The 18069-nt window shown below is 49.6% G+C and overlaps 1 protein-coding gene across 1 annotated transcript; it reads left to right on the top strand.

The window, feature by feature from the left end:
- Positions 1 to 1061: 1061 nt before the first annotated feature.
- PtA15_16A159 (uncharacterized protein) lies at positions 1062 to 5792 on the top strand (the record flags this gene model as incomplete). The annotated part of the gene is made up of 8 exons (XM_053163821.1): positions 1062 to 1089; positions 1157 to 1585; positions 1652 to 1807; positions 1993 to 4113; positions 4176 to 4302; positions 4370 to 4514; positions 4581 to 5027; positions 5151 to 5792. The coding sequence occupies 8 exons, from the start codon at positions 1062 to 1064 to the stop codon at positions 5790 to 5792; spliced, it is 4095 nt and encodes a 1364-aa protein (XP_053027808.1).
- Positions 5793 to 18069: the final 12277 nt, after the last annotated feature.

Below are 18069 nucleotides of genomic sequence, written 5' to 3'. Positions count from 1 at the left end.
TTCCATAACAAGTACTCCTCTCACTGATTGTGGCATTACACACTGGTGCAAAACAGCAAAAACAGTTAAAAATCCTGCTATTTAGCTGGCTGCAAGCATGCACATTGGGGTGGAAAAATGTGGCAAATGTAAATTGAATGGTCCCCAATTGTTCTTGATTGGATATTATCTCACAAAAAACACTCTCCTCACTGATTGTCCATGGGATTACACACTGATGCAAACCAACTTATATTCCAGATAATGGAGCCAAATCCTGCTAATGGCAAATTTTCAAAGACGCATGGTGTGCTCAATGAGCTGTGAATTTTGAACAATACCAAGTCAAATCCTCTTTCAATTTGATAATTTTCATTTGTAGTACTCAAAAAAAATGCAACCGCTATATGTTGAACTGCTATACATGCATGTAAAGTACATACATAATGTTTGTAGTGGGAGGTGAGCTGTAAGGACAAGAGCACGAAAAAAGAGTCTAAGACGGCTGATTCTGTGCCAGCAGTGCAGCCCGATCATTGTGCCTGAGCTAGGCCAACAAGAGGTTACAAGCCCGGCCAAGTCTTAGTAAGCAATCTAAGAAGAAGAAGGAAATAGGGGATGCTGAGACAACACATTAAACAGACGCTCTCACTTCTCTCTCTTATGAACCCCTGGCCAGGGGGAAACAGATTTGAATTTTTGCACTGTCAAGCTCAGCTATAGTGATGATACACTGTCAGATGGTGTTGGATATTTTCTTTTTTCAGGTTGAAATGTTTGTGGTGTGTGGAGTGCCATAGGGAGTGTTCTGTCTGAGCTGGGGTTATTCTCTTGAAGGCTGCCAGAGTGCAGTGGATAGCTTTCGAGTGGCTGTGGATCAGTCAGTGGGATGCTGATGTGTCAGTTTGTATGGCTTGTGTTCTGCTGTGTTGTTGAGCTGTGGATGGATTGATTCGATATTGGAGCTGGTTGGGTTGGGAATATGATTTAGCTGCTTCTCTTCTTCTTCTTCTTCTTCTTCTCACTCTCACTCTCTGATCACTCTCCTTCGACCAGCCAGCAGCCAGCAGCCAGCCGCGGCGATGGCCGACGACCCTCGACCGGGCACGGGTGAGTCTGTCGGCTGTCAGTCTGTCATCTGGAATCATCGAATTGACTTCCTTTGATCGCCCAGCAGCAGCCATCCTCATCTCCCCCCCACTAGACCGAGCCAGCTCCCCCGCCGAGAGCTCCACCCTGCGCCTCAGCAGCAGGCGCTCATCCTCCTCACGCTTCTCCCTCAGACACTCCCCAAACCCAGCAACACCACCCAACACCACCACCAGCCCAACACCCAACACCGCCTCCACAAACAGACTGTCCAGCGCCATGAAATCACTCTTCAACCGCAAACCATCGATCACCTCCTCCTCAGGCTCAAGCTTCTCAAACACCTCCTCACACTACTCCCGCAGACCCATCCCCACCGACCCAAGCCGCGACCAGCCTGAACCCGACAACGACCGCGACCTGATCACCGACAACTGCCCCGTCTGCATCGAAGACCTGCGCATGAACCTCATCGGCGAGAAGCCACTGGTGATCCCCAAGTGCGGCCACCGTCTGCGTCAGTACACCCAACCTTGTCCATCCCCGCCCCCATCCCCAAGCTTACATTCACACACACACACAGATGCCTCGTGCTTCGAGGCCGTCTACGGCCCACTCGACGAGGCCAGGCGCACCGGCGCCGTCCTCGGCCTCTGCGGGATATGCCGCAAGGACATGCGCCTCGTCGCCTCGGGAGCCGCCTCCAAGAAGACCCTCGACCTGAACCGCTCCAAGATCAGTTGAGTTTGAACACACACATCATCATCATCTCATCATCATCATCATCATCATCATCATCATCATCATCTACTCATCTCGTAACCATCTCATAACCATCTCATAATCATCTCGTAACCATCTCATAATCATCTAATCATTTCATAATCATCGTCTAATCATCTCATAATCATATCTCTTCTTTAGAAATACCGCCTCCCTCGACAGCCACTCACAAGATCCACTCCATCACCCGCAAGACCCTGCCGACCACCGACATGATCGACGAGGACTCGGACGACGACGAGGATGTCCAGCCCTCGGAATCCGAGCTCGAGCGGGAAGACGAACTGCTGGGCTCCTGGAACGAGCTCGACCAGCCCGGTCTGCTCCACCCCGGCGGCATCGAGAGCCTCCGGATCGAACACAAGCGCCAGCAGACCGCCAAGAAACCCCCGATCCTCAAGCCCACCCTCACCCTGCTGGCCGAGAACCCGAACCTGTTCCTCAACAAGGACTCCGACAAGTCCCAGCACCTCACCTGCATGCTCTCCATCCAGCTCCCCAGCGCCTATGCCCCCGCCCAGCCGGCATACCCCACCCCGCTCTCCCCCACCGGCCTGCCCTCCGATATCCATCACCACGGATCCCCCTTCCCCGGCAGAAGCGCCTCCGTCGCCCCCATGTCCCCCCCGCCCAGCTCCGGCTCGCGATCGATCTTGCTATCCCCAGCTACCAGCCAGCACCCCCACGACAAGACCCGCCCCGCCGATTGCAACGGAATCCTCAAATCCCCCATCACCCGCGAGAACTCCATCACCTTCATCCCGCCCCTTCCCGTCCACCACGACCACCTCCCCCCCTTACCCGTCGACGGCTCACCCCGCCACTCCTTACAGCCCGTGCTCGACGATCTGCTCGATCGGATGCAAGACTGGAAGGGCCACTCGTCCAAAGACTTTGGAGTCTTGCAAAAATACGACCAGCTCTACGTCGAAAAGGAGGCCAACTGCCGCCAGTTTCTTGTTTACCTCTTCGAGGACGCTCTCCTCTGCGTCTCTGCAGTCCAGCGAGACTCGATCACCCAGGGCTGGACCCAGCAGGACGGCCCTAGTGGGCGCCCCGCCCCGCCGTTGAAGCTCAAGGGCCGGGTGTACATCCGCCACATGCACTCGGTCTCGGTGATCCCCAACGACGCTTCCAACGTCTATTTCCTTCGGGTGAAGATGAAGGACGAAAAGATGGATGCGTTTACGATGCGCTTCGACGATCTGGGCCAGCTCGAAGACTGGCACTCGCACATCAACGCCTTGATCCACAAGCGGAACAACCCCGTTGCCGATCCCTCCCCGCTCCAAGCGCCCTTCCGGATGCGAGAGATGGATCACTCTACGCCGATCGGCATCCCCTCCACCCCGCTCAGCCTGCCGCCGACGCCCGTGACGACCAACTACCCCGGCGTCGGCCCAGCGCTCGACCGCGACTCGCTGCGCATCGCCGCCAACTCCACCCGCTCCTCCCGCTCGGACAGCCTCCAGTCTGCATGCGATTCGCGGAACAACGACGGCGGGACGGCCAGCTCGCTGATGTCCGGCTCCACCAAGACCACCCTGGTCACCTCGATCTCCACCCTCTCGTCGGTGGGCGAAGAGTACACCGAAGGAAGCTGTCCGGACAACAACCCGAGCTTCTCGAACCCGTTCCAGACCGACCAGCAGCAGCAGCAGCATCCGTTCTCCTTCCGGGACGTGCCCTCGCTGCAGACCAATCCTGCCTTCCGATCCGCCTCCCTCCGCCACGACTTCCGGCCCATCGACCTGGCCCTCGTCATCTCCATCCCGTTCCCTGAGCCCTCCGGGTCCCCCAGCAGCTCCTCGTCCTCGTCGACCTCCCTGAAGCTGCGCCTGCTGAAACAGTCTCTCCAGTTCGTAGTCTACCACCTGCACCCGCGCTCCCGGCTCAGTCTGGTGGCCTTCACCGTCGGCACCAACAACAACGGAGGAGGCGGAGGGGCGGCGCGAGGCCAGGGCCAGCTGCTCTACACGCCCTTCCTCACCGTCGGCAAGGCGGCGAGTCTGAAGCGGGTCGAGTTCGCCATCGAGCAGCTCGCCCGTTCCGGCCGCACCGAAGGCATCCTCACAGCCCAGAACTGGAAGTACTTCGGCGAGGACATCGTCGTCGCCCAGCAGGCCGAGGACTGCGCCAACGGGTTTGCTGGCCTCGCAGTCGCCGACGATCCTCGGAGCGTCCAGGATAGGGTCCAGAGACGACTCCGGATGCTTGAGAGACACGAGGACAAGGTGTCTGTCGTCACCGCTGTCAATCTAGGTACACACACTCTCATCCTCATCATCTGCGTCGTCGGGGATACTGACCTGGCTTCTGTATAGCATACGACATGATCCTGCCCCGGAAACAGAAAAACCCGCTCAGTGGGATCATGCTGCTTAATGACTCGAGAGACTGCTCGACCAAGCCGGAGATGACGCTGGTGATGACCCGCGCCGAGGCGATCCAGTAGGTCATCTTTCTCTTCTCTCGATCGGCGTGTATTATTAGAAGCCGATCCTTGTCGCGTGTCTAGGATCCCGATCCAGTCGATCGGCTGGGGCGAGAGCCATAACCCCAGCTCGCTTTGGCAGCTGTCCAACCATACCGGCGGGACCTACAGCTTTGTCCGCGACCATCAGTCGATCAAGGAGGCGATTGCAGGCTGTGTCGGGGGGATGGTAAGCGCGGCGTGGTGTTTTTGTTTTGCTTGCTCAGTGAGACTGATTGGGAGATATTGTGTTCAGCTCTCGGTGGGCATGTCGAATGCGCGGGTGAGCATCGGGATCGCGGAGCCGAAGTGGTTCAAGATGAAGAAAGTCTCTGGGATCACCCACGTGATCTCCTCGGATGGCCAGCACGCGGATCTCGAGCTGGGCCAGCTGCGGTTCGGCGAGCGGCGGGACGTGCTGGTGGAGGTGGAGATGCGGTCGGCGCGGGAGGTGTACCGGACGCAGAGCCGGCGGTCGCGCGATGGCGACCAGGCGCTGTTGGGCCTGACCGGCCCCGCGCCGATCGAGACGGGCACGGATGCGTTCTTCCGGAGCCAGCTGGGCGGGGATGCGCATCTGGGGATGATGGGGGAGATGGACGCGTTTACGCGGTTCTACGAGGCGCAGTTCGACGACATGAACGACGACATGGGGCTTCTGGAGGTGAATGTGACGTACCGGGACGTGCAGGCGGGGAAGAACGTAGGCAAGCTCGGGCGGGCGGCGGTGCTGAGTGTGACGGTGACGCCGACGGCGGAGCCTCCGACGACGACGACGGTGCTGGGCGCGGCGAGCGAGCCGACGATCGTGCGGCGGCGGGTGGAGCTGCTGACGTCGGACTCGCTGAGCCGGGTGCTGTTGCTGGTGTCGCGCAGGATGGACGGGCAAGGGCTGCGGCTGATGCACGAGAGCCGACGGATCGTGGCGACGCTGCTGACGAACCTGTTCCACCTGGACCCGGGCTCGACGGAGGCGGTGGTCGGCCGACGCGCCCTGGCCCTTCTCGACGGCTCTGTCCGCCAAGCCCTTGCCCCGGACCACGCCGAGACCTTCGTCGTGCTGGCGGGCTGCTTGCAAGTGCTTCAGCGGATGATCGAGGGCCTGGACGAGCTCCGCCGGGGTCTCTCCGAGCTCGTCCACCCTTCGCCTGGCGGCCGGGCCCACGAAGAGGGTCTCCGGGCCCAGCTGTATGCCCGGTTCGAGGCCGGCATGCGCAACTTCGCCGCCGAACAGGCCGGCATCCTGCGCGACCAGAAAGCCTGGCTCGTCCATCCGGCCTCTGCGCCCCTGCTCCCCTCCTCCGTCCCCGGCACGCCCGGCGCCTCCCAGCCCTCCTTCGGCCCGCTCCCGCCCTCAAGGCCCCTCCCCGACGCACACACATCGGTCCTCGAGGAGACCTACTTCCGGGCCGACTTCGCCGTCTGGATGCGCAACATGATGGAGCACTGGATGCCTGAGCGCTACTGACCGCCCCAAGGCCGATCCTCCCTTGCTTGCTCATATGCAGCGGCCGGCTGCGGGCTGCTGCCGGCTCCCCGGGATATCTTCCGCTCCTTGCCCCGCGCTCTTCCGTGCTCTGCTCGTGTGCCCGGCCCTTTGTATCCAGCCACGATCAGCGCGGCTCTTCTTCTTCTTCCCCTTCTTCTCCTTCTCCTTCTCCTCCTTCTCCTTCTCCTTGTCCTTGTCCTTGTCCTTGTCCTTGTCCTTCTCTTCCTTCTCCTTCTTGGCTGTTTTCTTTCCGGATTGGTTTCTTCCAGGCTGTTTTCGTTTCGGATGGCTTTCTTCTCGGACTGCGTTGCTTGTGTGTACATATAATGGGCTGTTGTGGGTTGTTGCGGGGGACGTATTTATAGGAAAACACGCGGTGTCTGGGGCCCCCTGAGGCGCTGGCTGGCGGGCCTGGGCTTGGCCGTCCGGTACTCATACATGGCTCGGACACTCCTCGTCATGTGCGTTTGTCACTGCAGGCACGATCAAGAAATGCTTTCAGAACTAGGAATCTGTTCCCGCCAGCCGTCGGTGCTATGCCGCTGGAGGAGCATTGACCAAGGGGGAGAAAACAGCCGTCACGGGGACGTTCCTGTTCTGTCGCGTGTGCATGGCGCAGTCTGCACAATCTTGAGAGCCGGTCACTGAGCGCCCGAGACAGCTTGCTCATCCTCAAACTCAGCAAGTCCGAAGGCGGGGGCGCGAGCTGACTTACCTGCGTCCCTCTATTGGAGAGGGGGACGCCGTCCCGCAGGGACCCTCCGCTTCGCTCCCCCGAGGAGGGAATTAAGTAGCTCCACCGGAGGGACTTTGCGGTATTGGTGATTCGGGCCTGAGAGGGATGGCGAAAAACACGATTTCCAGCATCGTTGCAAGAGCTCGCTTGCCTCCAAAGGGGTCGTCAAGACGTCTGGATGCCATGAATGCCCAGGATCTTGTCTATTTCTGACGCGCCTCGAGCATCGCCTTTGCGCATTCCTTGCCCACAACAACCCGTTGAAGATGGGGGGCTGCACGAGCCACGCCCGAGGATTGTACAGCATAATTTGCAGTGGAAATCTGCATGCGTCGTGCCTTGAGAAAGGAAATGACAGGTATCCAGGACTGATGTCTATACTTGACTTGTTCTTGCCAGGATGAATGTTGAGATGGTGGGGCCCGTATGTAGTCTTTGTATGCTTGTACTTAGATATGCGTCTACGAAGCAGCCCATCACTCCAGTCTACCGGCTTCTCACTAGCTTTTCTTTTCCCTCCTGAATATCAGACTTCTCATTCACTGTCAAGCCCTAACTTAACAAAGTCCCTCTATTTGAGGGGGGACACTGTCCCGCCGGGACCCTCCGAAGGAGGGACTTACACCCAATGTCCAAGTTTGGGCTGACAGAATCAGAACTATGTCTTTTTTCAAACGTTTCTGGCTTCACCCTTTTGCATTGGGCAGCAAAGGTTTGGGGGAACAAAAGATTCTCAAGATCAAGGAGAATCTCTCCAAATTTTTCTGAATTTTTCAAGGCCTTCAGAACCCCTCAGATCCATTTTTTGTGACTGTCTGTGGTCCGCTTCATCCTATATTACAAAGTTCACACTGTACAGAATCCAAAACTCATGATGTTACAAGGGACATTGCAGATCAAGAAGACAGGTTGGGGATAGGTGGGTATAGTACATGGATAAAGGAGACTTTGGTCATCATGCAAATCCAAACAATAATGAAATTGGACAGGAAATGGATGGGTGAGAGCAGTTTTAAAAAAGTCCCCATCAAAAAACCAAATGCTGTCAGCCTGTAAGTCCGTTTAGCGCATAAGTCCCTCCCTCCGGTCGGCGCAATGCGACCAGTGTTTTACCACTCCACCTGTAGGAGGGTGGGACTTAGTTAAGTTAGTGTCAAGCCCCCCTGCATGAGTAACAGTAGCCGCCATTGTTTCAGTCCCTGGTGTCCCTCAACAATGAATTTTTTGCTTACTACACACCTGGTATCTTGGGTTTGGGAAGGAGAAAAATGGAAACAAAGGTGCCAGGAGATGGCCAGGCATCTGATGAAGTTTCCATGTAGAGGATGATTACACCAAGACAGCACTGTGCAGGGGCCTCAGCATAAAAAAGCAAGGATTATTGGCATTTCTCTCAGGCAAATTTCACCAATAAGTCCTAAGCCCCTCCCAGCGGGAGGCCTTCAGCCTCCCTCAGGAGGGACTTAGTTAAGTTTGGCTCATCCTGCACTCTGCCGTCTTAGGATCCAGGACGCTCAGGTCCCACCAGCCTCCATCTTCCTCTGCCCAGAACAAAAAAAAAACAAAAAACAACACCAAGAAGGAGATGGGACTGTTGGTTTATGGGGGATCAGACCTGAGACTATGCTGCACACTCCCCTGGCCTGCCCGCCCGTGCTGGGTACCTGGTCCTGTGCCAAGTACTCAAGATTCAAGACAGCCTCTGTGCAAGCTCAAGAAGACTTGCCCGCACTGGCAGTGGGCACATGTCCCTATAATCTGGATATCTGCAAGCCAAACCTAGCCAATGCAGGCCATTCCTCATAAGATCCCGCCATCGACTTGCGGCTGCCTCTTTGGCAGATAATCACTATCTCTGCCCTATATCTGCTTCCTTCCTACTCTTTTCTGTTCCCTCAATCTGGCTTCAAATCTGTCAAACATCTGCTCTAAAAGGTGTTGAGCTTCACAGGTTGTATGCTTTCACACATTTTCCTTTCTTTTCCCTTTTCTGGGGCATCTTGGTTGTAGTGTAGTTCTGGAGCAGCGGGGTCGGAAGATCCTTTCCTCATCCTTCCGCACCCATCCTCATCTTGACACTGCCTTGTGTCTTGCTGAGTTTTTCTCTTCCAGATTGTTTATTTTCATTTCCATTTCTCTTTCTCTTTAATTGAGTGTGCAATCAATTCTGATCTTTCCTCACCCCTCCTCATATCAACACTGCCTTGTGTCTTGCTGCTCCAGATCATTCATTGCAAGAAAAAGCACAATCAACAGTCATGCAGTATCTTTGATCAACTCAATCAGCTCTGAATTCAACTTCATCTTGTCCTAGCTCAACTGCGTGTTAAGATGCCTGTATTCTAGTATTCTTCTATGAAATCCTATGCGGTATTTAGTCTACGCTGGCTCTGATCCAACAACACTCACTGAATCAAAAAAAATATTATCTTTGTGTTCAGCAACTGTCACAAGACCCTGTACCGTCTTTTACTTCCAGTCCCTCAGGCTTCAGCCTGGCTTGCCTCAACACCCAGTACTTCAAAAATGCATCAATGAAACTCTCATTTTGGAGACTCACTTTATTCTCTCTTTGATTAATTTTATTCTTACTGATCAGTGATCTTGTTTATTTATCTTTCAGTCCTGATTCCTTCTTTCCTGTTCTCATTTCTTTTTGTAGTTTTCTGTGAGATCTTGATATATGATCATTGGTTATTCTTTATTATTACTTGATTTTATTCTTTTTTTTGTTTCTCTAACATTTTTTCTTCTAGTTCTGGTCTTTGGTCTTTAGAAATCAATCATAGGCTTTTTACCATCCACATCAAAGATGCTGCTGGCAAGAGGGGGGGGGGGGGGGGGGGCAGAGGAAACTGGACAGAGGAATGCTACCGGGGGGTAACAGTGGGTGGCTACTTTACTCTACAATAACCAGGCCTGAAGAGTAAAGTAGCAACCTTCAGTTATTTTTTTCATGGTTATTGTTAACGCTAGCGCGCGGATAGCCGTGTCACATTTATTGTAACTGGCAATTCTCCATACGGCCGTGACTGGTAAAGTAATACTTTATTGTAATGAAAGGCTAATTTTTCCCTAAAATGGCCCTTTCATACTGCTGTCACCAACGGTGAAACAGTACGGTACATGTGTTGGTATTTATTGGTATTGGTATTTTTTTTGAGTCCAATACACTGTATTGGTATTGGATCAAGCAACGGTGAAACAAATACAATACATGTATCTGTATCTGCCTGTATTTGTGTCTGTTTTGCACCCAATACTATCTATTTGTATTGTATTCAAAGACCAATAATATACAAATGTATTCAAACTTTGGTATCTTGTTGCAAATACAGCCCAATACAAGATACTGTATTTTTATGTTTTTTGATAGTTTTCCTGTACACAGTCCACAGTGGCCAAAACAAGAAAATCAAGTTTTAATAATTTATTGATACAATACTATGGTATTGTATCTTCAGGCAGATACAATACATTTGTATTTACAATTTTGTATTTTTCAACAGATACAATACACAAGTATCTGAAGATACTGTATTGTATAGTATCTGTTTCACCGTTGGATCAAGTCACCAAACCAACAAAATCCATGGTATTGTATTGCCAATACATTCTGATACAATACAATACAGATGTATTGCTGGGAGGGGCCATTGGATTGAGCTCCAATTGCCCAGAAAAGGCGTTGTTTTTTTAGATAAAATACCACCATATTGTATCTTTTTTTCAATACAATACATGGTATTGAATTCTGATGTATCAAAAAAACAATACTATACGCAGTATTGGCCAATACCAATCCCGTATTGCATTGTTTCACCATTGCCGTCACTGGTAAATTAACACATTGATAAGCAATGAAAGGCCAAGGTTGTCCTAAAATGGCCTTTTATTGCTCAACTAGACTCTTAGGGCGGCTGCGACGCTGCTTGTATCAGGCTTATCATTAATGAACAGGATTAAAAAAAATTATCTCAAAAATTCCTATTGAATTGTAATTTGCGCTTAAATTCCTGGTTTTTGTGTAGAAATACCTTGTGTGGACCCAAAAATTTGGTTTCCTGGCATTGTCAAATTTCAAGGCAGCATAGTAAAATTGCTTCTTGCTGCAAGGCACTCAGGCTTAAGACATCTTGCAAGGAACTTGTAAACTAACAATCATTTTAATGGGAAAAATGTTTTAAAGTAAGAAACCGGAAGTCATAATCATTTTTGAACATAAGTGAAACTCAAGAAGCCTGATATATAAGCTGTACTTCTCAAACTCTAATGTTCCCTAGACTTCCAGAAGAGACAAAAATGACAAATATCCTTTACCCTCTTTATTTGAAGATAAATCAACACATGACTACTTCAAATAGCCAGTTTCCCCGGAAACTCAAGCCTGACTGTCTCACAAAAGTATTATTGGCTGCATGTAAGCTCTTTGGATCAGATTCATCCACATCTACAACTTGGGGCCATTGGATAATCCCAGTAAACTTCAATCAAGTTGATTGTAATCAAATCCTGAGTAACCCACTGCTGAAAAATTGAAAAAACTGATGATACATAGTCAGCATTTAGTCCAATTTTCATGCATATTTGACGCCATCATCCTTCCCAAATTCCTCAACATTTAATCCTGGCCCTCACTCATTCATCAATTCTAGCCCCAGACGCCTTGGCATGTTTGATGGATAGTACCTCCCGAAGGTTTTTATTGGAAGCTTTCTGAGAACTGCTATTGTCAGGCTACGGCTGATCCTATTTTTCAGGCCAAGTTAATGAGCCATTACAAGTACTTGCACCATCCATAACGCCGGCGTGACCAGGAGTCACGGTGGCGTCACCTTGATACACTGCGGTCAGCCCAAGCCTTAGGAGGCGTCAGCAGGTGAACCACTGCTGTGGGTGCTGCTGCAAAAGGGTGTAACAGCTGCGCTACACGCTTTTTTCTGTATCTCTAAAAATAGAAGGAAAGATGTCAGCAGTACATAGATTATTTTGGATATTCAGAATTCTCCTGCTCCCCGGAATCAAAAGCACATCTTTGTATTCTTGGCACTGGGATTATGTGGCTTTAAATCCATGAAGCAGGTGAATTTGAAAAGCTCAGGACAGCTGCGCTGAAAATAGCACCCAAATGACACCAAAGGACTACCACTTCAATAAAGAAAATTTAAAAAAGCCTTTTTTGATTCATGGATGTTGGGAGTGGGAGGATCCAGAATATCCAAAAATATTTCTGTAATTTATTTTTGGAGATACAGGTAAAAACATGCAGCGTAGCTGTTACACCCTTGGACTGCTGGTTGCAGATGCGGGTCACAGCATCAGTCGGAAGACTCAGAGGGTTGCCACTGAGGCATTAAGGTTGGGGTGGTGTCCTCCGGTACTGCCAGCTGTTGGCGGCACCGGATTGCACCGGTCATGCAGCCACCCACTGAGGTCCCTGTCATATGAGCATCCTGGTTGCTCGCCTGCCTAATACTTTGCACTCTCCTTGGATGGAAGGAATCCCTTCCGGTTGAAGGGGTTGTATAGCCTCTTCAACTGTAAGGCATCCCTTCCGGTCAGAGAGGTTTTACAGCCTATTTGGCTGGAAGGAATCCCTTCCAGTTGAAGGGGTTGTACAGCCTCTTTGACTGGAAGGAATCCCTTCTGGTCAAAGGGGTTTTACAGCCTCTTTGACTGGAATTTTTTCCTTCCATTCAAAAAGAATATAAAGAGGGCTGCAATTTCAAGGGTGAATTCACCCCATGCTCCCCCACCTGGGCACTTTAAAGCCAAGGGGGAGTGTTGAGCTCTAGTGTTTTTGTTTCATGTTTCTCTCATGTTTTCCTGCTTCAAACCTTTCTCTCATCTTTCACAGCCGTGACATCCTGTATGTAGTTACCTGAGGCAGCAGAGACGTGGAAGCCCTTTTCCTCATCCTTCCACGAACTCACTCATCTCTGTGTTCTGCTGCCCCAGGTTAGTGTTTCTTTCTTTTTCTCTTTTTCTTCTTTTTCCTGTTCTTTCATTTCTATGATGCAATGAATCATCCTTCCACAAACTCACTCATCTCTGTGTTCTGCTGCCCCAGGATGATTCATCTCATCATGGGGGCTTAGGGTGCTGGTTAGCGGGATTTGCCCCAGCCCTACTGAGTTGGATAAAACCATAAACTCTGGGTTTTTTGGCTCAATAAACAGGGGGAACCCTTGAACCAAACATCCATGAGTTACAGGTTTTATTAAACTGAGATATTTTGCTTGATAACTGCTGCTCTGCGCATAGATATCTTAGAATCCTTGAAAAAAAAACCCTCCTTCAGTGCTTTATTGATATTGCTGTTCAGTTGTCTGTTAGTCTGCTACCATGATACATTACCACAGTATGGAGGGCTGTTGGATTGACCCATGAGCACTACCAACCAACCACCCAGCTGGTAGCCACAAGTGTCTGTAGCCTAGTTGGTAAAGGAAGCACTCTAGTTTCTGTCTCATCATAGCTGAGGTTGTGAGTTTGACTCTCACCAGACACATCTTCATTTTACAGTCTCTACAGCTTATGAGCCCCGAGCTACCTGAGCGCTACTTGCTTATAATAGAGAATTGATGAAGTTGTGAATTCTTACTAGTAAGACCACACAAACACCTATAAGCCTACATCTAGATCATGGGTTCAATCCCTACGCTGTGAGAACTCCTTTGGGACGGGTGGCAGTTCTGCGAGGGGGAAATACCAGTTATAATATTTCAAATATGTAAGAAGCTATTACAACTGTTACGGGTGGTTTGAAAGACCTGCCCCTCTATGATACTACACAAGAGCTATCACAACAAATTTATTTATTGTTGTGGCAAACTAATGATAGAGAAAACTATGTGCAGCAGTCTGTTATCAGACCTAGATCAAACTTGAATTCAGCGGAAAGTGGATTTTGTATGGGAAATGGAGTTGGAGTGGTTTACAGCAGCCTTGAGTCAGATAATGGAAATGAGTCTTAATGTAAGATATGTTTTATATGGTTTTATATGTTTGTGATATGAAATTGGAGATAAACTGATACAAGACTTCTGATAGAACTGATGTTATATGTGAACTATTCAAAGTGTCTTTGCCCTCTTCCTTAACCTTCTGTTAAGAGCAAAATTGGTTAAGATCACTTTGACTTGTTAAGAGCACAAGTGGTGATACTAGCTACTTGACTACTTGGAACTACTCTGTGGCATGAAAGATGTTGATGGGCAACTTGATTGAGATCACATTGCTGGATTTATGTGGATGAGGCTTGTAACTCTGAGTGAGATGTGTGTTCTGGTTAGGATTGCCTGAGTGGCATGCCAAAACTGAGGAGGGAAAAGGTCCTCCTTTTATAGTAAAATGTGAGGGATTTTTGCTGGTGGGGATCCTTGTGAGGGATTTTTGCTGGTGTGACCACCACACAGGTGTCCATGTGGTGATGGTATCCACGTGGTTGTGGTGGTGGTGTCCATATGGTATCCACGTGGTTGTGGTGGTGGTGTCCATGGCGCCTACACAATTATGGAGGTGTCCACAGGTGGAGCCATGCTGTGGTACGTGGGTGGAGCCAAACAACAACCCTGGAGGTGTCCACAGGTGGAACCATGCTGTGGTGTGTGGGTGGAGCCAAACAACAATCATGGAGTTGTCCACAGGTGGAACCATGCCATGGGCAGAGCCAAACCACACCACTACATTAAAAATCATTAATTACGTCAACAAGGACTTTTTTTGCGCAGCGTTTCCCCTTGTAGGGTTGCGGAATAAGTGCCTGTCTGCGTAATCAATGATTTTTAATAAAAGGAACAACCTGAGAGGACGACTATTATGGCAAAGCCAGTCAATACCTCCCAAGGCCCTGTGACTCAAAATATGAAGCGAAATTGGAATACGTATTTATATGTGGGTGAAATTTGAGTATCTTAGCTCGATGTGTTGCTTCGGCTGCTCCGGTGATTCAGATGACCAAATCAAAGGTAGCAGAGAAGCTCCTATTTATATTCTCCACCGTCACATGAGGAGCGCGGGCCAACGGCATTTCCACGCACAGCAACTGGTCCTGGACATTTTGTCTTGCACGCTGTTCTTTGTTCTTTTTCAAAGGCAATCAGTTCCGGCCATCGACTCCCAATGAACAAAGCTCCCCAATACGAATTCTGCCATAACTGGCTCCGACCCACCCGGTGCATTTCTATATCAAACAACCTGATGATCCAAATGCGGAATTGCTAACGCCAGACATTGAAATTGTATCAACTCCTCGTCGCAAATGGAATAGCTTTTATCAAGTTGCTTTTCAACATCAAACCCCACTTGGTTAAAAGTAGATCAGCAACTACAATAACTGCTTTTTTTGGTTCATTGTGAGTGTTTATCCCACTTCCCAATTCCTCTTCATTTCCAAACCTGTTGCTAATCCTGTTCTTGGAACCAAAAAACCACTGCATTCTGTATATTGTGCTGCTAACTTTGCCATAAGTGGTAACCATTTTGACGCATCCTTAGTCCGTGGCTACGATTTTCTTGCTCAACCCTGCGCGAAGGCATCACACTTTTCCAACAACAAAATATTGTTCTGACGCCACAATCTTGAGCATGCCAATGCGGCAGTTCCGCCTCGCTACCGCGAAAAAAAAAACAGGACTGACAATATTTAATCACCTTCTATACACGTTCGACGCCTCCCCGTTTAACCCATTTCCTCCTCCCCTTTGTTCTTGTATGCGCTGAGCAGAGCGCTGGTCGTGGATTTACACCAATTCCGGGTAGCTTGATCCCTGGTCGGCCCCACCTATTGTTCTGTCGCGGTTGATTAAATCAATCCTACAGCTGCCGAGTTGTGTCCATTGGCCAACGTCGAAAATTTCTTCTCCCCGCTGTGGATCAAGTCTTTATTACTCATCTCATTACACTACCAGACACAAAATATTCAGAATGCCACCTGATTTTGATCCAGGCGTAGTCACTAGATTAGCATCCCATCACCATGAATCTCATATTTTAGAAAACCTCAGGCACAAGATACCTCATCGGCTTGGCCCGTGTGATGATGTGTGTATCAAATGCGGAGCGATTCACTGGGCGCTGGAGAGGAATGTCGCGGACGCCCGGAGCCCTCAAGCGAAATTTCCCAGCTGTTGTCAAATGGGTGCTGCATTAATCCCTACAAATAATACCACCTCATATCATGAACTGCTTTGGAACTTACTCGTGAATCACGATTCAGGTATGTGGTTTCTGTTCCGACTTGAGGACTTGGAAGGTGCACTGATGCATATTTTTACGTCCAGTGTCACTGGAACTTCAAAGGCACATACGTGCGTACAACGACGCATTATCCTTTGCTTCCCTGGGAGCGGAAGTCGACCGTTCAACGCAAGGCCCGCACGGCATATTCAACTTCCGAGTCAAGGGTAACTTATACCATAATGTGAGGGCATTGCAACCAGCCGGACAAGTGGCCGCCGGTTTCTCCCAAATTTACGTGGTTGGCTCTGGCGACAAAGACGAGGCTGAGGTCCGCGTTGTCAAATCTGGAGTAGACCTCGACTTGCGTTTGATGTTGCACTTGCAGACTTTGATGGATGTTGTTAATCCATATGCCCAATTCTACCGCCGGGTTATGGCTGTGACGCGAGAATCCCCCACCGCGAAGTTGGTGTTGCGTAATATCACTGCTCACAACTTTAACGCAAAGACCTACAATGCGCCCAACGTATCAGAGGTTGCCATGGTCATCCATCAACCAAAAAAAGACCAAATTCACCTGAGAGACGTTGTGTTACACAATAAGACTGGCGAAATTGAACGGATCACCGACGAATACTCTGGCTACTTGGCATTACGGTATCCAATCCTATTTCCTAGGGGCGAGGGTGGTTGGGTGCATCAAAGCCCCAGTTCTTCTGTCAATAGAAGTAAGTTTTGTAAATGTTTTCTGCATGTGGCGGGAAATGCTAATTGTGATGGATTTTTTCTCAGAAATGACTATTTCTCAGACTGAGTGGTATGCGTCAATGCTATTTGCGAGGCAGAACACGTTCAACCACCTCCACTGGTCCCGCTCCCTGTTTCAAGAGTTGGTCGTGGACCTGTATATATGTGTAGAGCGGACGAGACTGGACTTTGTTCAAAAAGAAAAGCGCAAGTTAAAAGCAGACCTTTATAAAGGCATTGAAGAGGCTATACGCAATGAGCTTGATATCGGAGGCAGGAAAGTGATATTGCCCTCTACATTCATCGGATCTCCCCGGCATATGGTACAGCTGTACCAGGATTCGATGGCCATCGTTGACCATTATGGAAAACCTTCTCTATTTGTCACAATGACGGCGAACCCGCAATGGCCTAAGATCAAGTCTTTATTGCAGGATGATCAATCAGCTACCAATTGCCCTGATGTTGTGGCTCGCGTGTTCCGGCTGAAACTGAAATTGCTTATATATGACCTGACCAAAAATCATAGACTTGGACGAGTCTTAGCTTTTGTCTACTGTGTGGAGTTTCAAAAGCGTGGCCTACCGCATTGTCACATTATGCTTATGTTACACCCGGCAGACATTCCCAGGACCCCCGAGGCTATTGACGCTTTAGTTTCCGCCGAGCTTCCGGACTACAAAACAGAACCTTTGCTGTTCAAGCAGGTAAAATTCTCAATGATCCATGGCCCATGTTCTGGACGAAAGGGTTGCTTGGTGGATGGAGTTTGTTCCAAGAAATTCCCTAAAGCCTGGCAATGCAAGACTGTGCTCAGTGATGACTCTTATCCACTGTACTGCCGCAGAGATCTTGGCAGAACTGTTGTGAAGTCAGGAAATAAATATACAAGTCAACATGTACTGGGAGGCATTCCAGACAATGCAGCAGGTTGGATCTTTTTGTGGGCCGGCCTGTTTTTGGGAAGCAGTTTCAATGCTGCCTCACGGTGCTAAATACACTCCCGCGGCGCAGCCGCAATTTCCCTAGTACACTATAAATATGTCCTTGAGTCTAATTCTATACTATGTACTATCAAAATATCTCTACAGTATGTAATTATGCTTATGAACACAGTATAATACTAGTAACTTTTGACTGAGTGCAGCTAGCCTAGTGGTTCCAGTGAGTGACTAGGGGTTAAATGACCTGTACTAGAATCCAATTATGCAATAATACATCTAGAAATATGTCTCCTTCTCAATAGTAAACTGTGACTTTATGTGATTTGATACTTGAAACACATTTGGTACACCACAACGCTGATCATCTTTCCTGGGTCTCATTCCCACTCTCTCTTGGGGTTAATCCCCACTTCCCATCATGTAGCAAGGGGGGGAATAGTCTGCTACCATGATGTATCACCACAGTATGGAGGGCTGTCAGATCAACCATGAGCACTTTCAACCAACCAACCAGCTGGCAGCCACAAGCGTCACACATCTTCATTTTACAGTCTCTACAATTGCACCACATTTCACCATGGTTACCAGTCCTGTTAGAGTGGAGTGACCAAAACTTGCTACAATAACCCTCTTGAACAGCAGATTC

The sequence above is a fragment of the Puccinia triticina genome, chromosome 16A (assembly GCF_026914185.1).
Source record: "Puccinia triticina chromosome 16A, complete sequence".
NCBI classification, from domain to species: Eukaryota; Fungi; Basidiomycota; class Pucciniomycetes; order Pucciniales; family Pucciniaceae; genus Puccinia; species Puccinia triticina.
This window is presented reverse-complemented; position numbering and strand designations above follow the sequence as displayed.